At 38.6% G+C, this 25,254-nt stretch overlaps 1 protein-coding gene across 1 annotated transcript in view; it reads right to left on the bottom strand.

Moving 5' to 3' along the window:
* Nucleotides 1-7,637: 7,637 nt before the first annotated feature.
* The window catches only part of LOC143386132 (integrin beta-6-like), a 49,715-nt gene continuing 32,098 nt past the window's right edge, over nt 7,638-25,254 (bottom strand). Inside the window, exons 6-9 of the mRNA XM_076841433.1 lie at nt 22,758-22,913; nt 21,712-21,739; nt 13,505-13,705; nt 7,638-7,736 (exon numbers count right to left, since the gene is read on the bottom strand). Of these exons, the coding sequence (XP_076697548.1) occupies nt 7,638-7,736; nt 13,505-13,705; nt 21,712-21,739; nt 22,758-22,913 (484 nt within the window). The remainder of the gene's footprint in view (nt 7,737-13,504; nt 13,706-21,711; nt 21,740-22,757; nt 22,914-25,254) is intronic.

Consider the following 25,254-nt stretch of genomic DNA (forward strand, 5'->3'; position numbering starts at 1 on the left):
TGTACAATTTATGAAGGTCAGGTACCACCTGGAATGTGTTAAACATAGAAGTGCAAACTTTAGCTTCATTAGTTCTTCATTGAAGATCTTTATTTCAAGTCCCCAAAGAAAATGAATTTTTTAATAATTGTAATATTACTGACCTTTTCCAACAGGCTGTTGATTGATTATATAACCTTTCAGTCCACTGTAGCATTGTGTGCTGTCAGCCTGTGTCCTGGCTGCCAATTTAACTCCATGGGAGGAAGGCATAGAGTTGACCTATGGAATAATAACTCTAAAACATTTGGGCTCTTGGGAAAGCCTGCATTCCAGAAAAGATTAAAAAAAAGAATTTTAAATGGTAATTAACTCTTAATCAAGAATAAAAATCGAGACCATGTAGGTTTTACATTCCCTGTGGAATACTAGTTTGTCTAGGTAATCATACCCGGATTTTGGATTGTAGATTCCCAGATCTGAGTTTTAAAAAGAGAATGGCTTAAAAACAAAGAAAGAAAGAATAAGAAACACATTATTTGAATGTAATATGATGTGATGTGTGTGTGTGTGTGTGTGTGTGTGTGTGTGTGTGTAAAGAAATCATCAAACATTAATTATTTGGAAAGCCAAAAAAGATTTTATGTACAAAACTCATAATAACTGAATAATATAAAATGTATCCTGGAATGGTAATTATTGTGGGAGAAAGGACAGATTTTTTAAAAAATAACTTCTTGAAAACATTGGGGATTGAAATCCAGAGCCACGCACATGATACAAAAATGATCTATCTTAAACTAAACTACATCCCCAGCCTTAAAACTATTTTTTTAAAAAAATGTCACAAAAAGTTAGAATAACTGTTTTAATCAAGACATTTAGAGTCTGGTGTCCTCTAATATTAAAGAGGAAAAAAGCAGAAAAAAAAGAAAAGGATAATGTCAGTAATATCTAAATATCTATTATATTCCTTTAAAAATTTAAAATTTACTCTAGGTTCTATTCCTGTTGCACTTTCCATGTTTTACAAAAGTCAATTATCACATTGAGTACCTCTGTCCTAGCAGAAATTAATTTTGTATAGAGAATGATATCAAATACACACACTGTTTTATCATTAGGATGGAGAAGCTATCCATCATGAATAAGCTTTCCTGTTGAGTCTCCATTACCCTAAATAGCCATCTCTGCCCCTCAGAGACAGCCATTAGGAAATGTAGGAAGAGGTTATTAGAGAAGAGGAAGGGAGAGCAACTACTAGATTGTTTCATAAGTTTATTATGTCAAAAGTCAGTTGATGTTTCAGAGTCAAGATTTTTATTTGTTATAAGGTATTTAAAGGATTTGGGAGAAATTCGAGTTATGTATATGAGGATCCCCTTCTCAGCATTTCTTGGGAAATTTATATATTTTTCCTAATCCTAATTTTGAGAGAAACCAATTGAGAAATCAAAAATGAGAAGATAATTCTCCAGTGAGAATTAAAGCTAACTCATCCCTGTAGAAATATAAAAACTTTGAATAATCCATTTATGTCAAAATGCAAGCAAGAGAAAAAAAACATGCCATCAGATAAAGCAGAAGATTATGGGTAATATTTGTAGAAATTATGTTTTTCTAGTGTGTCTACAAATCCTATTTTCTGTTGCTACAAACTGGGTCTGAGATCCTGGCTTGGCTACTCAGAGTTGTCTGGAATTTCCTGATCTTGAGTTAGAGGTACAGTTTTTCTTTCTTTCCTATTGCATTATTGAAGGTAAGTTCAGAGTTCTAGCATACATGGTGATTTGTTATATAAAAAAGCTGAAGGATATGTCAACACAATGACAGAAACTGTGACAAGAAACTGAGAAACTGAAAGAGAAAATCAAGGCAGATCCAAATGGGTGATGCTGTTAGATATTGGAGATTCAGCTGAAAATGAGCCCAACTGCACCCATTATTTGAAAGTTACTACCATGTATGCCTCTTACCTATTCTTTTGCTGTTTAATTAAAGTTTGTTTGAGTTGGTCTTTTATCATTTGCAAGTAAAAGGAACTGCTATGGCATGGATAAGTGTCCCATCAAAGTCCAAACATAAAGGCTTTGTCCTTAAGGTACAGTATTAGTGGTGCTATGGACCTGTAAGAGTGAAGTCTAGTGGGAGGATTAGGTCATCAGTTTGCCCTCAAAGAGGACTGTGGGAGACTCCTGGCTCTCAGTGTCTCTATGCTTCCCATCGCATGGTGTGAACACCTTCTTGGACATGAAGTTTTGCAATGACATGCCATATTCACCAGAGGCTGCAACCTCTAGGGCCATTCATCTTGGACTTGAATCCTCAAACCTATGAGGAGAAATGAACTGTCATTTTCCTCATAAGTAGCCTGTCTCAGGTGTTACATCATGGTGACACAAAGCTGACTAAGACAGGAACCTTAACAAATATTAACTATTTCTCTTTTACAGAGGCAGCATTTTTCCTATTCCAAAACTGAGGGAGTTTATGAGCAACCCATTTCTAAATTAAATACATTTGGCAATATATTAGTAAATAATTTCTCTGTTTTGTTTCATGAATTATTACTAATCCTGTGTGGACTTTCCTAGTATTCTTTAAAATATAAGTGATATAGAAAAAGCTTACATTTATCACAAGTTTTCTTCATATTTATTTGAACAAAACCAATATTGATTTATTTTCTGAATTTAAAAGAAAACAATAGGCATATCCTCTTCCATTATACATTTTTCTTATGCTTGTTCATTAATGTAGACCCCAACTTTTTGCAGATGATGACAACACAATCTATTGCATTTTCTATGAGGTGAAGGAGAAAAAAATAAATTAAAGCAAGGAGGATTCTGGGTCTGATACATACTACTTGCAGGGTTTTGCGAGAGTAGGACACAATTGTTTCTGGTGTTGAAGGATCTTGAAGGGGAAACCTGAGCCAGATTAAGTCCACCAAATGGACTCTCATAGCTGAAACTCCCTTCAAGCTGGGCCTTGTCACTTTTGCTTTGAAGCTAGCTCCGGCAGGCTGTGGTGGCCAGGGAACAGCAGCTCTGGAAGGAGGAGCAGACTTGAACAGCCAGCCCCCTCTCTCCCCAGAGGTCTCACTCTCAAGATCACCCCTTTATCTTTTGCTGCCTGAACTTTCTACCTTCTTCTCCCCAGAGCTTCCTGACTCCTCTCCCATAGACTCTTGTATCTTTTCTCTCTCCTCACTGGCTCAGTGCTTTTCTGTTCACATCAGGCTAACATTCATTCTTCTTTTGAGATTTTGATTTTTCTTTTTCACCCCCATCCTTTACAAGAAAAGAGTATCTGACTGAAGAGTCATCATGACCAAAACACTCTCCACTACCCCCCAAACCAAACAAACTTTAACATTTTCTTTTCTGGGTGTAAAGGAAAGAAGAGGTTCTGAAGGCTTAGGTGTTAACATTTTCTGAGGATGTCACATAACATTTGATAATCAATTACTTAATGCAAGTGTAAATATGGATCAGGTCACCTTATGTGTTAAGTATTGTGTCTAAATAAAAACACTAGAATGTTTTCTAGCAACACACTTGGCAATTAATTTCATCCACGCCCCTGTGAGCGCAATCACTGAGCAATGGTACTAGGAACTATAAAGGCTTTCTTCCCAAAAACTCAGAGCACCATGTCTAAAAAGTGGTATTTTGTTTTAATGGCTCAGTTTAATCATCAGATTCAATATTTAGCACATATTTATTCCTTATCCCCCATTTGACTTTCTTGCTCTTCTTTACATATGACCATGTTGCCCTCTTGGGGCCCTTGTATTTGCTCACTCCCTTCCTTATGCAGGTTCCTGCCCAGGTTTCAACTCTAGGGCTTGTTCTCCAGGGCCCTGTGGAGTGTCCTATCTAGCTCTACCTTCTGCATAGCTCTTAGGACTGCTAGAAAGTCTTAGCTTAGGGGCCCTGTAAAACAAGAACCTGAAGTAAAGTTGTATTTTAATGCATGGTTGGGAGGGGCCATCCCAGGGAGAAAGGGTAGGGAAGCAGGGAATGAGGGGAAGCAAATATTTAATGATGCATTAGGAAGCTGATGAGTGCTGGTGGCTCAGCTCCTACTCATTTGCTGGTTCCTTCCCACTCTGTCTCTTAAGGATCCGTGTTTCTTCCTTGGGCTGCTAATTCCCTTGCATTTCTTGTTGTACTACTAGTCCACTGGCACAGCAACCAGCAAAGCCACTCTGCACTGGGGCACAGGAACTCCTACAGCTCCTCCACCTGTGAGGGGTGAGGTAGAAGCTGGGAGTTTACTATCAAGAGGACTGTGGGAGTTGGGGCTGCTCCAGGGATATTCCTGGGGGGCAGCAAGTGGGTGGGGGACATGCAGAAACTGAGTCTAGTACTCTGATGTTGTCTACTTACATATTTATTATCATCTCCCTCATTTGGAAGCACAGAGATTGCTTGTTTTGTTCAGTGTTCAATCTTCCCATAATTGTAAGAACAATGTCTGGCCTATCGTAGATAATAAATATCTGTTGAATAAATTTATTGAGACCCTGTGTGTCAGAGATTATTATAGGTGCTAGAAGAGATGGACATTGCCACCATCTCACAGATGGAAAAATTAAAATGTAAAGTAACTTTCTGAAAAGTACACACACATCAATCTGGTAGGACTGAAGAAACTTTGAAATTACACTGGCAATTCAATGGACAACCATGAAGCCTCCAATATGTAATGAGCTCTGTAAGCCTTTTCATTACAATTTAATCGAAGCTAATTTTCAAAATGAGAGCAGGTTCTAAATTTCTAGACTCTTGGCCTTTAGTTCACAAGAAACAGTTTGTTTCAGAGAGTAAGTGCTCTTGACTTCACCTTGTACTTTAGTAAGGAATGGGCCTTTCCAAAAAAGCAAACCAAACAAAACAACAACTGACTTCCCTTGTGAGCATTTGGTCTCTCTGTACTTAATTTTCCTGATGCAGAAAGTGGGCATAGCACCATGGAATCTACCCAATGGATGCCCAGAAAAACAGCATTGATTGCATTAATTTGCTGTGACTGCCACAACAGAGTACCATAGACTGGGTGATTTAAATAACAGAAATTTATTTACTCACAATTCTAGAGGCCATTGAGTCAGAGATTGAGGTATCCAAATGGATGGTTTCTTCTGAACTCTCTCTCCTTTGGTCTGCAGTGGCCATCTTCTCCCTGTGTCTTCATCTGGTCCCTCTCTACCTGTTTATGGCCTATTGTCTCCTTCTTGTGAGGACTCTAGTCATATTGGATGAAGGCCCAATGCTAGGACTTCATTTTAACTTAATTATCTCTTTAAAGACCCTATTCCAGTTATACAGTCAAAACTAAGATAATAGCGATTAACACTTCATGAGTTGTGTGGGGAGTGATCTTGGGGAGAGACATATTTCAGCCCAGAACACTAACCCTAAAGAATTTGATTTTACAAACATGGAGTCATGTCCAGCCAAAGGCTAATGGTGTAAGTATTGTCACTGGGCAGCAATTACTCCATTTCCTGATGCCCCCGCCTTCTGTGGCTGCCTCTTCCTCCTCTTTTTCTTGGTCCTAGAATGAGATCAACAAGGCAGTCAGAGTAGGTCACAGGAATATCCAGAAATTCAGATTTCTTGCTGAGTGAATGAAAAGAATCATCATCCAAGTGTCTTTGTTTAAATTACCACGTTTATTTATGTCAACACAAAATACAACAACTTACAAAACAACCATTTTATCTTCATGTAACATAACTCTTCAATGAATAGAAGTACTACTGTTAATGTTTTGGCCTTTTCAAGGTCCTGCCTTGGGTCAAAACCACATTTAAAGAATGAGCAGATTCTTTCCTAAAACACACACAAAGGAAACTTCTATTTTCTAAAAATCTCATTTCAGTAATTGTACAAAACAGCACAAGCAGTCTCATGTACAGGGGACTGCTACTGCCACGTCACTGGCAGTGCCACTGCAGGTTGCTCTAGACGTCCCCATCAATAACGGAGTGGCACATCAGTCCTTCAGATGTCCAAGGAGATTGTTCAGTAATACTTCTCATAGAGCCCAGTCCTCCCTAAATGTATGATTTACCTGAGTTGTTTAAAAACTGGGATTTGGGGGGGTCTCCAAGTGATCAAATGTACACACATCAATCTGCTAGGACTGAAGAAACTTGGAGATTACACTGGCAATTCAATGGACAACCATGAAGCCTCCACTATGTAAGAAACTCTAAAAGACTTCTCATTACAGTTTAATCAAAGCTAATAAACATTGCACAAAAGTACAACTCACCTGGATTCCATGCTGTAACTGCTATTTGTTTAGTACATTTCAAACAAATTTTATTGCTTAACTAATACAGAGTTTCTATCATTTTAACAACAAAAGAGGCAGTCCCATGCAGTGGAAGGAGGAAATGCCTTGGAGTAAAAGGATGTGAATTCCGATCCCAGTTCTTCTAACTCATCCTCTGAGCCTTTGTTTCCTTGCAAGGATCAAATAAGATGAAAGTGCTTTCTGACACAGCAGAAACCATAAGGAATAACATCCTACAGAGGCCATCTTGCCAATCAACCGATGGACCCCTAATTGTCCCCGTGTATTTTGTAAGTAAAATCTTACTTCTTAAATGTGTGGTGTGCATCAACCACACGTAGCTGAAATGTGCACATTGGGTTATGCAGATGGGAAAAGAACATAGATTTAAAAATCTGCAATTCATGAGGGAGTTGTGTACTCTCATTGTGCTTGATTTACAGCCATTTAAACATTTGTTCTATTTACCCCATGTTCCTTTTATATTTCTGGAACTCTCTTTGAAGAAGATAACCATTTAAGCTAATTTTTTCAAAAAGAAATGAAAACTCTCATGTGACAATTACAGGTTTAGGAGACTCTGATACTGAGTAAGATGATTGAGAAATAAGGGAGAAGTAACAGTTAGAAAACTCAAGGACAAGAAGGAAACTGAGCATAGATTATTTTCCAGGTAATTTAAAAATAAGCTAAATGGTAGGGTTATTATTTTTGGTTTTATTAGTGACTTAATTTATAAATTACTTCCTCCTCATTTGTAAAGCAAAGTGTCTGTTTGTGTACCTGACTTACAGGTGCATACAAATTCACAGAAATGATCAATCTTACAATTTGGGATATCTGTGGAAGAAATGAATCCTTTCAACTGAAGTGAAATCAGAATCTCAATTCTCCTGCTTTAAAATAAAACTTCCTTTAGGATGGATTTACCTACTGCAAGTGTGGGTACACAATATAAGCGTATGGACTTTGTAACTTTGCTAGGACAAAGACTTTAGGTAGCTGTACTCCTGAAACAAAAGTGATTCTAATTTTCAACATTTTTCAAATGCAAATCAGGCCCCCATGAATCATTTTGATGATTATTTGAAACATTAATGCAACAGAGTTAGTATTCCTCAAATGATCCCCAAAGTCACCTCTATGCTAAGGAAATTCCTCTTCTTGATTACTTTGAACCTGTCAACATAGTGTCTCACCTTCATACAGAGAATGGCTGATCTCCAAATGACCTATTATTATATTAGGCCAACCTCTTCTTGAAGAAACAGAGAAAGGAAAATAAAATAGTGCATTAACATTTCACATCAGTAAAGCCAACTTTTCCCACACGTCAAGTGGTTCTAGCCTTCTGTGGTGAGATCCACTTTTTGTTTTTCCCTATGTTTATAGGTTACATTTTTAAAAGTACTAGTGGAGCCTCTGTACAGTGGATTTGTTCCCTAAAAGAAAAAAAAGTTCAGATGAAAGTCTGCACACTTTGTTAGGATACTATTTTAATATTTCTAGGTATTTTTATTATAGTTCAAATTGGAAGATGAGAGTCAATTTCAATCTTGGAAGCTATTGGAATAATTTTGATTCATTTGTTATTTCATACTCTTAGCATTTTCAAATTTATGGCAGTGCCACTTCAGGTTGCTCTATAGCTTTGCTTTTTTTTCTAATAGATGAAACTAGTCCCACATGGGTATTCTGTGTGTGTAAGGGGAGGGGGTCAGTGTGTGTGTGACCCAGGGACTCGAGCAGGCTAGGCAAGCGCTTGACTGCTGAGCTATACACCCAGCCCTCCACATGGGCATTCTAAAAATCTTACCCTCATTGGAAACACACTGATTTATGGATAGGAAACATGTTTACATGTTCTGTTGCCTGTTTTACCCAGTGAAAACAGTGTTCAGCTGATAACAGGTATTCAATATGCATTGAACGGGCAGAATGAACACCAATTGGTGAACCAAAAGTGAGAGGTAAGGTAATGTGAACAGTGGGAAAAGTGAAACTGATAGAAACATAACATATGAATGACATAGTATCTGTCTTGAAGCTGCTGGTGGTGAGCTATCAGACAGGGCGCGATAACGTTGTGTAAATGAGATCAAAACTGAGAAGGAGGAGCAGCTAGCTGCTTGGAAGGAGCACAGACAGATCCCCTGGACAGCTAACACTTTCTCTGGAGAGCAGAAGAACTTTCTGGCATATGCTTACTAGACAAAACTGAGTGTAAAGCAGATGACTGCAAGTTATTGGTATGTAAAACCTGGGTTCACAAGTGAGTGGTGGTCTGAAGGCAGACAGCACAAAATGGCTTGGCCCCTTGGGCCATTGGGAGATTGAGAGTCCATGCCCAGAGAACATAGCTGTGCTGTTGAGGCTGAAGATGTGTTTGCAGCAGTGGTGCTGTAACCAGAGGATCAGAGGACCAAGCCTGTGAGCTGTCCTAGGCAGGAGCAAGGGATCTCTGTGAGGTACAGTGTCTTCTCTCCTAATTTCCAAGGTTGACACACAGGCTTTGGCATCAGACAGTCTGTGTTCAAACCCAGCCTACCAGGTGACTTTACTTAAGCAACCTTAGGCCTTGGTGTGCTCATCTATTAAAGAAGGATTAACAAATTTCCTACTCCGTCCATGAGATAAGATCCTATTGCACTGTGTCTAAACATACTAACTGTTCAATGCATGCTGCCTCTTCTTATTAGTTCTTACTTATAACTTTTCTTCAAATTTGGAAGTTTCTTTTCATTTAGATCCTGAAGAAAGTTATAAAGATATTTTCTGATAGGGCTTTGCAAGTCTTAACATTCCCAAACCCATATGTGTGAAGTCCAGATACTATCTCTGAGTTACATTGGTCTCTTTATTCCATGAATTGTAGAGATAGTCATATTTTGTAGACATAAATTTAAAAAAAAAGAAGATTGTATTTGCTATCTCAGAACATTTCTTTTCTTTTCTTTTTTTCCAGTACCAGGGATTGAACTCAGGAGCACTCAACCACTGAGCCACATGCCCAGCCCTATTTTGTGTTTTGTTTAGAATCAGGGTCTCACTGACTGCTTAGCACCTTGAAATTGCTGAGGCTGACTTTGAACTTGCCATCCTCCTGCCTCAGCCTCCTGAGCTGCTGAGATTACAGGCATGTGCCACTGTGCAGGGCTATCTCAGAACATTCTTTCAGCTGTCAGAAGAACTGAGCAAAACAAAAACATTCCCTGACCTCTTCTACACATTGCCTTTGGACTTGCTACAGGGCCTTCTTTGTGAGCAGTAGTCAGACCCATACCCAGTGGCTCAACCTCTGACACAGTGCCTTTGGAGATAGATGCTATCTCTCTGTTGAGGGCAAATAGGAAAAGGTAGCTTGGCTGCTGGTGGATGAGGGTGAAGGTCAGGTTGCTGTATTGTTCCTACTTCTGAGCTCAGCCTGGATAATTCTGAAGGATCTCAAGTCCTTATTTCTGAAAACCTTAGAATTTTTGAGGGTGAATGGCAGATTGATGTGGTCTCTGATGATGGTAGAGTCTCATTTGGAAACAAAAATCATGCATGGAATTCTTTGATGTTTAGAACACTAGTATCTACTTGGTTACAGAAGAACAAAGGACCTGGCTAAAGAGGCAAGGTAGAAAACCTAAGAGGTGCAGGCTGGAAATGAAGGGCAGAGCCTCTGCTGAAGGAAGGAAACTTAATGAATAGAAAAAGGATTCTGGAAGAATTAATAGACTATGAGCAGGGCCAGACCTTCGTAGGGCCAAGCGCTTGTTTGTAGGTCCTACCCCATGTCATCTTGAACATATTAAAATGCATCCACATTCCACATTAACTAGAATTTTTTCTGCTATAAAGGTGGGGGGGATTTGAATTTCAATTGATGGAATAATGTTATTTTATAGATATTTAGTTGAATGTTTAATTTTGTGCAGTTTTTATTCTGTATTTTAAAACAACATCAACAACAAAAAATTAGGTCTGTGATATTTTTTGGGGGGTGGATGTTGGGTAAAGTGGACTCCATTACTGAAGGAGGTTGAGGAGGAAGTATAAAGGTGGAGCACAAGCAAGTCCCTGTTGCAGTCAGAGGTGTGTATAATGGGGCAGTTCTTGACCTCAGCTGATGCTCAGAGCCCAGGAGAATGGGTGCAAATAGGGGCATCAGCACCAGATGTGCCTGCATTTGTGCTGTGCAGGCTGCAGTGGCCCTGCCTGGAGTTCCAACTGAAATGTAGACTGGGGTCCTCCCCATTTCGGGAGAGTCTCCACTCCATCATTTAGACAGTTTTCTCCTAATCATCTGGAGTGACCAGGCTGATTTTCCCCCAAGGAATATTGGGGTTCTAGTTTAGGCTGTGTATTCTGCAAAAGCAGTGACACATTTTTTTCAAGCTTGGAAAAAAATGGTAATAAGAAAATTCTGCCATGACCCACAGCTTTCTTAATGATCACCTAACTGCCAAAAGCAGACCTGATTTGCTTATCACAGTGCAAAATCAATCCATGACTGCAAGAAATGTCAGCCTGTACATTTATTTTGCCTCAAATTAATGACTTGTTATCCTAGAAAAAAATGTCTCATCAAAGATGAATTTAAATATCTTCCATTTGTGTTTTCATAAGGAATATGCAAGGGGGCTTATAAGTATAATAAAAAGGTAACCTTTCTTCACAGCTATGATAAAAAGTTTCAGGAAGCAAGAGTGAAGACTTTCCTGTCCTAACTTTTGTCACCTTAAGAGTCCAATGGGGCCCTATGGATACAGGAGACCCTACTGACCCTTTTGTCCCCCGGTTTTAAAAATCAGTCAAATTCTTGGGGAAAAAATAGGTTTTATATAAAAATTGAATTAAATTGAAGATATTTAAATGTATGCACTGAGGAACACTAGTTTTTTTTCTAGGAGGATATATTAGAGAAATTTGAACTGAATTATTTGATTTAAACCTCTTTTGCATCCAAGTGAATAATTATTTCCATCATTATCTAGTCAGGAACATCACACATTTGTTATTCAAGGAAACTCGACAGAACAGGGAATGATAGTTTTTCATTTATGTTTTTATCTGTTTAATGCATGTTTTTGTCCCATTTTAGTTGAAGAAACAGCAAAAATTTGGTATTTGAATTGCAGTCATGTTCTACATCCAGAGGGAGAACAATTTATGTTTTGAGGGAAATTAACTGTTAATTAAAATGTTATTTTAAAGATATTAATCATTTGCCAGCACTCATGCCTTGGTATAAGAACATTAAAACATGCTGGTTGGTATATAGGCATCATGTAACTGCCCAACTGCCTGTTTGTGAAACACTTTCTTGTTATTTCCAGGAGGATCAACAAAAGGTTGTGTTTGGAAGAACAACTAATGATTAGGGTTCCACCTGCAGCTAGGTTTGGGAAGCCCCTTAATCGTTCTCAGCTTCAGTTTACATATCTTCAAAATGGGGACACCAAGACTACTTTACAGGGCTGATAGTTGTCCAACTATTTGCTGCTATTGCTCTTTGTGCTGACTTATCCACATTGTTTTGCCTGCTCACCCTTCTGACCATTGCCAGGCATTTACTTGGCAGTTGGTGAAAGTTAAGATTGATATCTGTGGCCATTGTATCAGGCAAAGTTAACTATCCCACAACTTTGGCCTCATTATCACTATGTTCTAAGTCACCAAGATAAACCATCAGGTCACGTTTTACATTCTTAGGGATGGATCAATTATTCCATAGTTTACTTTCCTGAAGGGTTTTGTTCAGTTGTGAAAAATCCATACATATGCCAAGAGGAAAGTTATTTAACAAACCTCCAAAGACCCATTACCAGATCCAACAGTTATCAAGATTTTGCCCAAACTACTTTTACTATCTCTCCCTCCCACCCTCTGTTTAGGCTGAATTATTTCAAAACAGATCCCAGCCTTCATTTCTTTTCGCCCTTGTATACTTCAGTTTGCATCTCTAAAAAGGATGGATATTTTCTAGTAAAGACATCATGCCTAATGGTATTTGATCAAGTTAAGCATATTTCCTTGCTATTATTCTAATATCTAGTGTTATTTATCTTTTTCCCAGTTGTTTTAAAATACATATTTTATAGTTGGACTGTGCAAATTAGGATCCAAAGAAGATCCATACATCACATTTGGTTATTGTATCCAAAGGCATTTTTAATGGGAAGATAAAGTAGATAAAAATTTTCATTGTCCTTGGTTGTGCATCATATATTATGATTAGTTTAAAATATAACTGCCTAATATATAGATATCCCTTATTGAGATAAAATTATGCAAAAGGGAAAATTCTGTTTTCTTTAGAAATTGAAAATATTGTATAGGCTCAGAGAAAACAGCGTTAGCATCAATTTATTTGGGCAGATGAGCCCAAAGGAGCATTGTGTTTGCCTGTATTTCTCCAGTGATGTCACTGTTTTGAGACTCAGCAATGTAAGATAATTGCTATTAGATAGCTAGACACACCATTAGAGATAGAGAGATTAAATTAAAACCATGAAATTGTTTCTAGGGGTCTCTAGAAATGTAATTATCCTCCTGTGGAATAGAAACACATAAAATTGTAGTCCTGTTTTCTGTTTGCCTGTTGTGAAGAGAAGACACAAATTATGCCCATTGAGTACATATATTTGAAGGTTGATACTTTTTTTTCAGGTAGCTGTTTAAAATTTATGTTATTCAGAAAAACTGCCTGGTGTTTAAAAAGTCTTCTCAACTTTGCTTTGTAACCAATTATATGAGTAACAAGTATTTCCGTGAAAATTGGCATGAACTGTCAGACTATTCACTAACATTATTCCATTAGCTATAGCATAACTAATTCATGGAAATATGTAGATCCAGCACCCATGTGTTATTAAATGGAGCCCAAGGGATCCTCCTGGTGGTGAAGAGGCACTGAATAGAATATACCTCCATGATGTCCCTAATTTGCTGTATGAGGAATTTCACAGGACTCTTCTGAGTGGTGGAGATACCCACTGCACTGAGAAGCAATGCATGTCATGAGGGACACTTGTGGCCAGATAATGGATTAAGAGGTTTGCTCCCAAAGCAGAATAGAAACCAAAACTATTGGGATTGTGACAAGGGCAGTAGGGAAAAATGTGACACCTAAACTCTTTTTTAGACAGAAGAAATTGGAGTCCCTCTCCCATACTTTCTGCCTGGACCACTGCACCAAGAGTAGCCCTGAGTTTCGACATACCGTTTGCCACTTGTCCTTTGATCGTTCTGCTTCAAACTTGGCAACTTCTTTGTGATCATAAAATGACACCAGCAGCTTCCAAATGCACAGGAGGACAACTCCAATGGGAAGAATAGCCAGTGAAACCCCCAACATGATCATAGGAATGTTTGGAGGTTTTGGACAGTCTGTGGAAACAAATGAAATTATAATAAGAAGCAGCTGGCACTATCAATGTTTTGATGTAGAAAAGCTTTGTTGTGGTTGTTGTTGTGATGGGGATTGAACTCAGGGCCTTGAACACTTGAACATACTAGGCAATCACTCTACCACTGAGCTCAGTCCCCAAATCATGGAAAGACATTTTTTCACTGGGTTTTCCTTTCATACATTTCTTACAATAGAGGGCAAATATTGACACCTTTTTGGTCTTGCTGAAATTTTAAAAAGCAAGTTATTTGTTGAAGGATAACTCTCTATTTCTTTAAAGAAGAGCAAATGACAAAAGAAAGTGTTTGGTCATTCAAAGTAAATAAATATAAAGTGGGTTTTTTTGGTGTGTGTGTGTGTGTGTGTGTGTGTGTGTGTGTGTGTGTGTGTTGCTGGGGATTGAATCCAGAGCCTTATGCATGCGAGACAAGCACTCTACCAACTGAGCTATATCGCCAGCCCCAGTATACAGTTTTTTATGCTCTTGGATTCTGCATGTTCAAGATTCAACCAACTATGGATTGAAAATACTGGGGAAAATTTGTGTCTGTTTTGAACATAAAAGGGCTTTTCTTCCTTGCTACTATGCCCTAAGCATTGTAACAACAACAAAAAAAATGGGTAGAATTTACATTGTATTAAGTACTATACATAATCAAGGATGATTTAAAGCATATGGGAAGATGTGCTTAGGTTATATGCAAATATTATCCCATTTTACATAAGAGGGCTTACACACCTGCAGATTTTAGTATCTGCAAGGGATCTGGAACCAATCACCTTGCAGGTACCAAGGAGGACCATATACTTGATGGCTGACTTGAAAAGAGCTAATTAGAATCCAGAAGAGTGACAATTAGTGCATATAGAATATTTCAAGCACCATGAAAAAGAAACTATAGCCTAATCACTAAAGATGGTCTCTTCTGAGTACATGAAAAAGTAGAAATGGAGTGTGTGTGTGTGTGTGTGTGTGTGTGTGTGTGTGTGTGTAATGCTTGCAGACACCTTTTCATCGATCTTCCTGAATTAAGAGCAGTCTAGGAGATCATATTATAAAATTATATAAAACCTATCCCCTGAAAGGTTACTATTTGCTGCGACTTCCTTTTTTACAGATAGAAGACATGGCTTTCTTGTTGTTGTTTGGTTGTGCTTCTAAAGTAATGCTCTGCTTTCCTGGAAAGTTTCTGGCCTACAGTGGGGAGGGTTGGGTTTGATTCCCATCTGATGAACAGCAGCTGTGAGAATCAAGTCATGTTCTTCGATCTCATCTGCAAAACAAAGCTCACTGTTCCCTCAACTTTCCTGATGATGGTAATAAGCTGAAGTGCTCATGTTTATTAAACCTACAACTTCCTAGGCTCTTCGCCTGAGATTTTGATTCAATGGGTCTTGGATGAGGCCACAGACTTTTTTTTTTTTATTAAGGGTGTTCCTAATGATTTTTATCCTCAGGGAAGTTAGAGAAATTAGATGTTCTGTATGGTCCTCTCAACTTGAAGAGTTCATGAAATGTTATTTTGACTCTATTGAGAGTATTAATATAATTTTGCAATTATCCAGTACCTCCCTTCATTGACAGCAAAATGACTAATCATCCTTGCACTATGCCTAGGAGATGATACATTTCTTAATGAAATGTTATAATTAAGCTCTCCTTTTGCTTTCATGGAAAAAAATACCATATAAAAATGATCATTAAATATCTGCAACCCTCTGCAAGAAGAGAGACAAAATCCATGGTATCTGGGGGAGGAAGCTATTCATGTTTAGTTTATCCTAACTCTTATTGCTCTTTGATAAGGAGAATTATACACATAGAGGAGAGTTTCATGTATATATATAACTGGCCATGCTGCTTTTCAGGTGGGCTCTATAACTGATCTGAATCAAAAGGGGCCTAATGATGCATGCCTGGCCTTTTGTTCTTTGTAGAAACCATATAAGAAGATAGGGAAGAAATAACAAAAGTTGCTAATGACATAGCTACTACAGAACAAAGATCTAAAGACCCTGTTCTGGTCTCTAATAGGTTAGCTCAGTTCCTGAAAAGAAAGCAAAAGGGCTTATATCAATGAAAAATATAACCCATATTGCTATAGTTTGGTTAAGAAATGGGTTAGAGTGGGGCATTGTGCATTGCCTCTCAAAGCAGGATGAAGCTTGCTAAGACAGAAAGTAAATTAGGAGGACTCCCCAGAAGGGAATAAAGTGGGAAGAGGAATGACTTAGCAGAGATAATTATTTTAAGAACTTAAATCCACTGGACACTGTGTATTTCTCAAAGATTTTGGTTCAAGTATCAAAGCAAATATTACAGAACAGAGATCTTCACTTTTTATACTTTCTTTGACATTTCTTTTGATACTCAGACTGAAGTTAGATTTCTGGGTGGGAGTGAGAGTCACCTCCATCACTGTGTGATGTTTCCTATAGAGTCCAGGTCGATGCTGCACCTAATTCTAGGGTGCTGAGTGTTCAATGCTGTTGCTTGGACTAATCTGATAACACATGTGACTATTGAGCACTCAGAATATGGCTTTTCCAAGTTAAGTTGTGCTATTGGTGTAAAATAAACACTGATTTTGAACACATATTCTGAAAACATGTAAAATTTCTCATTAATAATTTTTATATTGATTTCATGTTGAAGTGCTAGTATTTGGATAAAAGCAAAATTTATTTCATGTGTCTTTTACTTTTTCATGTGGTTACTGAAATTTTTTAAATTATATATATGGTTCTGAAAACATTTAGGTTGGATATGCTGATCTAACATTTTTTGTGATTCACATGTTTGTTATGATCATACAGCCAGTGGGAGGCAGTATAGTACAGTGGTTAAGAGCACGGGCTCCAAGCCAAACAGTTGGAACTCCTCAACCAGCTCTGGTGCTTAATTAGTGCAAGATGCAGCAAATTATTTTTGTCTCTATGCCTCAGTTTCCTTGTCTATACAACAAAAGTACCTGCCTTGTACGGTGAATGTAGTTTATACATATTAAGTGAATTAATACATGTAAAATATATGGAATGACAGCTTGCATTTGGTATTGGTAAGGGCTCCATAAGCTAGAGTTGCTCTTATATTACTAGTAGTAGTACTGATGTTATAGCAAATGCAGTCTTCTCCCTTTTCTTCCTCTAAACCACAAGGATCTGAATCCTCCACGCTGGAACCTACAGGTTCAACATCAGCAGTAGTTGGCACCTTCTAGCAAGGAAAGCTCTTCCACTCTCATTCCTTGACTGTGATGTGCTTTTAGGCTCTGAAAATTTCTACAGAGGTAAGAAGATGAAGAAGTTCTGCCTGTGTCCACAAAAGTTCTGGTGGGGCCTCACTGGCTCCTTTTTCCCATTTGCTTGGAAAATGTGGGAAGCATTAACCTCCCTTCCCCTTCCTAGGTGCTCATTTTGTCTCTTTTCTATCCAGACTTCCAATTGTCCTTCCAGATTTTCAGGTCTGAAAGCTGTGGGAAGGGAGGGACTTCTGACTTCCGGGGTGGGCTCTGCCCTCAGGGCGTCTGTAAGCACCAGGCCTACCCAGGAAATAGGGCTTGTGTGAAGGAAGAGGCATCATTAGAGCCATCAGGGGACTCGTGTGATGCCTCAGGAAGATAATTTTTCCCCTTCACTTTCCCCACTACAAAAGCACAGAGATAAATACAATACTATAATAAAATGCATCAGGGCATCTGTGTGTGCTCTGAAGGATGGCGTGTTGATGTGCCACTCATATTGTGTCGAAGAATAAAAGAATAGCCGACAGTTTTGTAATGAGGAAGCATTTATCAGCCGAAGGCATGTTTCTCTCTCTCTCTCTCTCTCTCTCTCTCTCTCTCTCTCTCTCTCTCTCTCTCACACACACACACACACACACACACACACACACACACGCACAACACATCAAACCAGTATGATACAAAACCTTTGAATTAAAAACAGGGTCAGGGCCTGGGGATGTGGCTTGGGCGGTGGCACGCTCGCCTGGCATGTGTGCGGCCTGGGTTCGATCCTCGGCACCACATACGAACGGAGATGTTGTGCCTGCCGAAAAACTGAAAAAGAAATAGATATTAAAAAGAAAGAAGGTTCTCTCTCACTCTCTCTGTCTCTCCACTCTCTCTTTGAAAAAAAAAAAAACAGGGTCAGGGCCAGTTCTGGAAATTTATTTTTGGGGATGTGTGTTTCCAATAGAATTTATATCACACAGGATGGCTTTGATTTCAAGATAACCGCTAAAGCCACTGTCACAGTCACAAACAGAAGGTTAGGGGTGTAATTGGAGAATTTGACTTTATGAAATAGATAATGAGGAAGCAGGGTTTTTGTATTAGAAAATAATTCATCCTTGTTCAGCAGGATTCACCTTAAGTCTCCTTAACTGAACGATGCAAGCTGCATGTTGTGTATGCATTTCAAGGAAGGTGATTTACACGGGATTTTTCAAGAGCAAGTCTCCAGGAGCATTCTGCCTACCTGAGCTTCAAAATCAAGTTCACACTCATCCTCTCAAATGGTGCTGACTTCTCTCTCTCCCTTCCCCTCAGCTCAGCAATGTAGTATTTTTCTGATCATGTTTTCTTGATCGCATTGTGATGTGTTGAACTTACTTTCTGGTTATGATTGTATTGTTTTGGTTATTAGGCTCTTAAGTGATACCAATTTGACCTTGGTTTCACATTCAGGACTAACTTAAATTCTGTCAGCACATTGAAGAGCAAGCACAGACAGCAAACGAACCTCTGTTTTATTGCCTGGCCTGCTGCTGAGACCTGGACCAGAACTCAGGCTCTGGGATTTTTTGTGGGGAAGAAGAGGTTGTGGACGAAGTCTGATGAGGTCTGATTTAATGCAGCTGTCACCTGCAAGGCAGGTGTCTTGGGAATAGAATGGCCCTGATTATGGTAATGAGGGGGCTATATGTTCCTCTTTGCTGAGAGCATCTGGGAGGATGTCTAGATTACATTGCTGCACAGTCCAAATGGATACTGATACTTTTAAAGGGGCCTTTTTACAATGGTGTAGTCAAGCTTGCTGGCCAAGTATTGTCACAACAGTAAAAATAAATTAATATTAGGAAACAGAGACCGCAGTGTTAGGTAGCTCAGGGTCCAACAGGATAAGGGTAAACTAGAGACTTAAAGAAACCCAGAATGACAGTATATTGTATCACAACAGAAATTGAAAATAAAGTAAAAGGCTAATCTTCAATCTGTTTATTACAAATTTTAGTGGTTCAGCTCCTCTGCCAAGATGTAGCCTTTTCTGAATTAAAAATAAAAAAAAACAACAACAAACCCTAAAGTTGCCTTGTAGTTACCCTACCTTCTAAATCGGAGACTTTTCAATGATACTATTACAAACACTGTTTTTCAGAAACCTGAAGTAGAATGAACATTTGCTCTTAACCCAAACTTCTGGGACATATGGTTAGATATTAGTGTGTTTGACACAATGAGTCAGAATAATAAAATTGAGACCACTCCAAATAATCTTGGACACATTTATAACTTCTCTCATTAGCTTAAAAACAACAAGGTGTTAATGAAACAGAATCTGCCTGTGTTTCCCTGCTCCTTACAAAGAAAAATAATAGCCCATTGGGGTACAAAAGTGCTACAGCTATGGAAAGATAGAAATATAGGTCATTGTTTGTTGTCTTTCCATGTAATTTGTAAGATAAGAATGTGGCAAAGTCTGTGAGAAGTGTGCCTTGTATTATTCATGAAAACAGGACTGGTAAACATTTAGCATTATAATTAAGATTTTAGACAAGAGAATGAATAGAATAAACTGTTTTTGAACTCATTTAAAACATTATTTACATAGGAATATGAAGAAATCTAATTATAAACCATTCTAGATTGGTCATTTCCAAATGTTTATGACTGTCTAAATCACCTGGGGTTTTTGAAAAGATGGATTCTGAGGACTTGCCCCGCCCCCCAGGTGGGGGGTATGCACAGGGCTGCATGTGAAGGGCTGGTATACACATGGGCACTTGGATTTTGAGTGTGTGGTTTAATAAGCAGTTTAATGAGATGATTCTGATTAGAAGGTTTGGGAACCTCTGGGCAACATGTGATTAGTGAAATCTGTCATTTCATGTGTTTGATTGCAAATGAAACTGCATATACAATTCATACTTCGATCACTTTGAGGGTCTTCACCCACAGCTGCCTACCTCATCCCTCCAATCACCTGGGATTCCTAAAGTCTCCAGGAATGTGATTTTTCTTAGTGCCATGTTGTCTTCCTTCCCTCTGTGCCCTGGCCATGCGGGCCGATCCTGCTCCCTTGAATACACTTAATGAAACATTCTGTTCTCAGGTAGGAAATGTGTGGGATGGCTTATCATACCCATTTCAGTAATATTAATCCTACTTTTTAATTTTCTTTTAAATAGCTGCACTGAAGCACAGGGTGGCTTACTTTCCTTGAACAGGATTACATCAGTTTTAATGGAACTGCCAGTATGACCTTTGAGTCACAACTCCCATCTTGCTTTAATTACTTCACCACTCCTTTTCCTAACTGTTATGGCTCTAGACATAGCCTTATTTGTAGTGTTTGGGTATTGAGAAAGTATTATCAAATGTGCAATGAAAGATTTGCATAATTAGCTGTTAAGGTTTTCTTTTGTTGTTCATAAAAAATGGCCCTTTCTTTTTTACTCTCCTTTGTGAGTGCCCACATGGCTGCTCTAGAATAATACAGTGAAAATGTGATCTCCTGGTGGCCCAAGGAAATCATTCTCAGTGAAGGAAGAAATGTGAGAATGGGAATGATGAGGTTGGGGCTAGAAGGTCCAGGAAGGATGTGGAAATGGAAACTGTCTGTACCACTGAGGCAAGACAACCACGTGCTTTAAGCCCTCAGTTTAGGAATCAATTAGCAATTCTCAGTGGAAACAGTTTCTCAAGGGAAAAAATGTGATTCTGTCATCAAACATGTTTAGGAATCCCTCCCTTTGTCCCTCCTGGTGATTCACACACATATTTAATTTAATGTGCACAACAACTCTCAAAAGTCTGGCAAAAAAGGGAAAAAATAATTTCCCATCTCTAACATTTATATGACCATGGGTGCTTTTCTCCACTGAATGTTTTCAGAGCTAGTGTTCCAAGAAACACTCTACGAGTACATGGATATTGGGGTAAATTAACATGACTCAGTAAAAGGAAGAGTGAGATTAAATCACATGTTCTTAGATGTGCCTGCCCAAGTCACTGACAGCACAATTTAGGATCAATTCACACACTTAGTAAAGTTATGCTTATTTTATTTTATTCTCCATGTCCTAGTGGGGGAAAGATGGGTTGCTAAAAGTCCCTGTGAAAGAGCAAATATGATGTGATCCGTTCAACGAGGTGTGAGCAATAACAAAACTGGTTCATTCAAAACATGGCTTATAAAAAAGGCTCATTGGCAAAGTGGCTCTTAAATTTACAGTCTGACAAATACCTTTTTTTTCTCTCAAGTCCATCCAGATTAAATAGTATTAATAATCCAATTATTATTTTCAACCCCCAAGTTGGAAATACCTGAATCCCCCTCTCTTGAAGATAACTGGGCCAAATACACAAAAAGAATAATGTAAATATTCTAAATGCCTCTCAAGACTGGCCTTCCTCTGAAATCCAAGCATTTGACAATCTACTCAGAAAACTGTGTACTTAACATTGTAACGACCCTGTGGAAGCCATCACAATTTACATGTTTCTAAGGCTCTATCCCTTTTTCCTTCAGCACATTTGATTTCCCATGTTGCTAGTGAATTCAGTTCTAGTCATTTGTAGGCATTTTCTGCAATTTTTTCTCATTTCTAAGAGACATCTGGTAAATATTTCCACTGTTTGCTGTGAAATGAACCTAGAAGGAAATGCTGAGACTCAGTACTAGTTACTAATGTGGACAGCCCACAAATGCTGCTTCGCTCAGTGCTTTAATGTTCTTAACTTTGGTATTTGTTTAAGTTACACACCATTGTGTCCCATTTACTGCTATTTGGCATGTTTATCTTTGGTCACCAGAAAAGCACTGATGAGGGGTCTTATGAGCACTAATCACATCCCTGCACATAGGGTAATTCAACTGTGCAGTCAGAACTCTCAATTTTGAGACAAGGCAAGTAATTTTCAAAAGAATATAAATGTCATTATATTATTCCATTTTGAAAATGAACTAATTTCCGTATTCTAATTCCATCTATTCAAAATACATATCCTACAGTGTCATAAATTATTGTCTTGATTATTTCCCTTCACCTGAGATAGATCTTGGTCACATTGCTATTGCATGCAGAGTAGCAATTCTACCTGAGCAGCATGAAAATGCAGGGTTGTGATGATACAAAACCAAATTCTCCTAGATTGTCCCTTTATGCAGAATCAGTCATCTTCTTTGTTTTAAAGTCCACAAATTATTTTTTAAAATGGCCTTCCTAGCTAAAATGCAACTGATTGAAATATTTGCCATTATGAAGAATCTTATTGTAACTGTATTTAAAATAACAGATGAAAGCAAGAGTACAATTTGCTTAGCAGTTACAGATGACAGGAACTTCTGAATTTTGGGGGTGGGGAAAAGGAAATTAAGGATGTACCATATGTGGGGGAGGGGAAGTGAATGCTTTTGAGAGGAGGAGGAAAAATGGCCATTGACCAGAACCTGCCCAGCATCTGGGAGCTACAATCAGGAAAACCATTTTACTGCTGCCTTTATCTTATCTTGAAATAAGGCAATCAGATGATTGAGGGCAATTTACAGTTTGGGGGCTTAACATTTGGTCATTTCTTCAACTTTCTTTCTTTCTAGTTTGGAAAATTCTTTCTGGAATTCTCCACAATGGCATTTGTTAAGCAGAGGTGAAATGCTGACACTCTTGCCGATAGAGCTGAAGTCCAATAAAACAGCCATGACTTTAAATTGAGATTTTAAATCCCAAGCCACGGAGTTTTCAGCCTTATAGAATGCACTCACTTTTAAACAAAGAATTGAAGTGATCTAATGCCCTGGTACAAATGGGGTCAGGCCAGAAAGTCTCTTGATTTATAGCATTTCTGTCTCTGGAGAACCACGCAAAGGAAATGAAAGCCATTTAAGACAAGCAGCACCTTCCTCCTCACTGATAGTTGTGCCCGCTAGTTTGCATTTGTCCACACAATCTTCTTGGGCCTTGGGATCTGCAGACAGGTGGCACTCGATGCAGCTCCTGCAGACAGAAAGAATTAACGGAGTTTATCAGTTCATGTTGGTGGAAATAGATGTGTAGCTAGAATATTGCTTTATGCTCTGGTTGTAGATTATGCTACAAGAGTATCTTTCTAATGACACTGGCCTTTTGTCACTTTTGGAAAGATAGTTAGGCAATATCCAAGAGGATGCTGAATTATTCTGAATTCCACCCAGTAATCAATGTTCCCTGAGCCATCCCTGATAATTGCTGCTATACTCAATTTTCTGTAGCGATTGCTTCTTATTGATATTTGATTTAGCTATATTTTCATTTTACTTTTTCCAGGGAAAGCTTACATTTATAAATATGATTAGAGACTAGGCAAAGTTCTGAATTTAATCTATATCTTAACCAGAATCCCAAGAATGATTCGTAGTCTTCATATATGCCACATATGATTATTTTAATAATTCTCTCTTCTGTTATGCTTTTAAATAAATTCAAGCGTCGATAGGAGCATTTTTAAAAGCTTAGGATTAAGTCTGGATCCTCATTAATTCAAGCTTTTTAATAAAAGATTGCATTAATTTACAGAAAAGTGTATTTGCAAGGACATAAGGAAATTAAGCTACCTTAAAGATGTCTAGGGAACAAAGTAAAATTAGACCCTGAATTAATCTTGTGCTGCAAATCATTTTGCAAATAGATGGTGCTTGGAGTAATCCAAAACAACAAAAGCCTTCTCACCGTGGGGATACATGGCGCTGCATCCTTCCCCCCAGACATGGAAATGTGCACTCTTATAAGTGCTTGGTAAGCTCAGCTGAAGCTGCATCTCCTAAAACCAAACCTTCCTAACATTAGTCTAGAGAGTTCCCTTGTAGTGGGGGACTAGAATTCCTCTACAGAAAAACTTAGGAGTGGTAACGTATTTGGAGTGGGGCTGTAAATCTTGTTGTGAAGTCGCTTTTGCTCTGCAAGTGTATTGCATTTTCCTAGATTACGTATTTATTTGGAGTGGCTTGGTGGGGGTCTGGGGGAGATGGTGGAAGCCCTTAAAGTCTCCTTTGTGCATCTCACTGATGACTGCACCAGCTGGACCAATGCCCCTCCCCACTGCCAGCACCTTTTGTATCCCCTCCTGAAACTGGCAATCCAGACATCACCGTCATTACTTTATAAACCTCTATCTTGCCCACTGGTCTATCAGCACCTGTAAAGGTAGAAACTATAACTATTTCAGTCTTTCCTGCATGTCCCTGGCTTAACACCATTCTTGGCATACAGTAGGCACTTAATATCTACTAGACAAGCAAACACACACGGATAAATGGAAGAATAGACTCATCTAATGTAAACATCAAGATCACTCTGATTCCCAAATTGGAACTACTTGAGTATGAATTTCATATCTTCCAAGTCAGATTTAGGATTGAACCATGTTAACAGAGGAGATGAAATAGAAAAATAATGAAAGGAACACCACGAAGGGACACTTTACATTGGATCCTATTCAAATAATTCTGCTCATGCGCCCATGCTTTGGCACTTGTCTTAGATTTCCAGGGATACTGACAGAGAAGTTTTGACACCTAAACGGTGAGTTATCAATGAGTAAAAAATTGATTTTCTCACTCCATTTTCATTGGATATGCAAATGTCACCATTTTGGGGTATCAGAAGTAGTGACAACCAACCTCTTAAGAAACACCCTAACAGCCTTCTGGGAAACTTGCTTCACTTGACTGACAAATTTTGCCCCAATTCCATGAAGAAGGTAGTTGCTAACCAAAGAAACAGTTTTCTTACTGGAAAATAAGAAAATGTTCTTATAGTCTTAAAAAATACAATACACAATAGCTACCTACAATGACAAGGACAAAAAGGTGCCAAAGAGCATGGAGGCAGAATGGAAAGCTAAGATCTTCTTTCTGGGCCTCTTTGCCTCCCTGATTCTGCTGATATGAAGAATCCCACAAGGTCAGGCTATGAACTTCTAGATAAGAAAGAAGCTTTTCTGTTTCCCCTGAAAAGGTACTGACTGCCTGTGGGTGTCAGCAGGATGCCTCCAGGGCTTTCCTTCTGTGTGGCTGGTATTGTAACTGACAGGCCATCAGATGTTATCAGTGTGGGACATCAGCTCCACTTCCCCCTGTTGTCTCAGGCAGAAATGTTAACTTTGTGATTCTGAATAATCAGGGCTGAGAAAGCCTCCAGGCAGAGACTGACTGTTGTTCCAGGCTGAGGATCACAGGGGCCCTGTGGGTTTTTGTTTCGATGGATGCCTGGAGACCAAACCCGGCAAAGACATTCTGAGGTCTGAGTTGATAAAATGTCTTTAGAACTTTGATTGTGAGGAACGTTTTCCACAAAGGGG

The sequence above is a fragment of the Callospermophilus lateralis genome, unplaced genomic scaffold (assembly GCF_048772815.1).
Source record: "Callospermophilus lateralis isolate mCalLat2 unplaced genomic scaffold, mCalLat2.hap1 Scaffold_113, whole genome shotgun sequence".
Taxonomy (NCBI): domain Eukaryota; kingdom Metazoa; phylum Chordata; class Mammalia; order Rodentia; family Sciuridae; genus Callospermophilus; species Callospermophilus lateralis.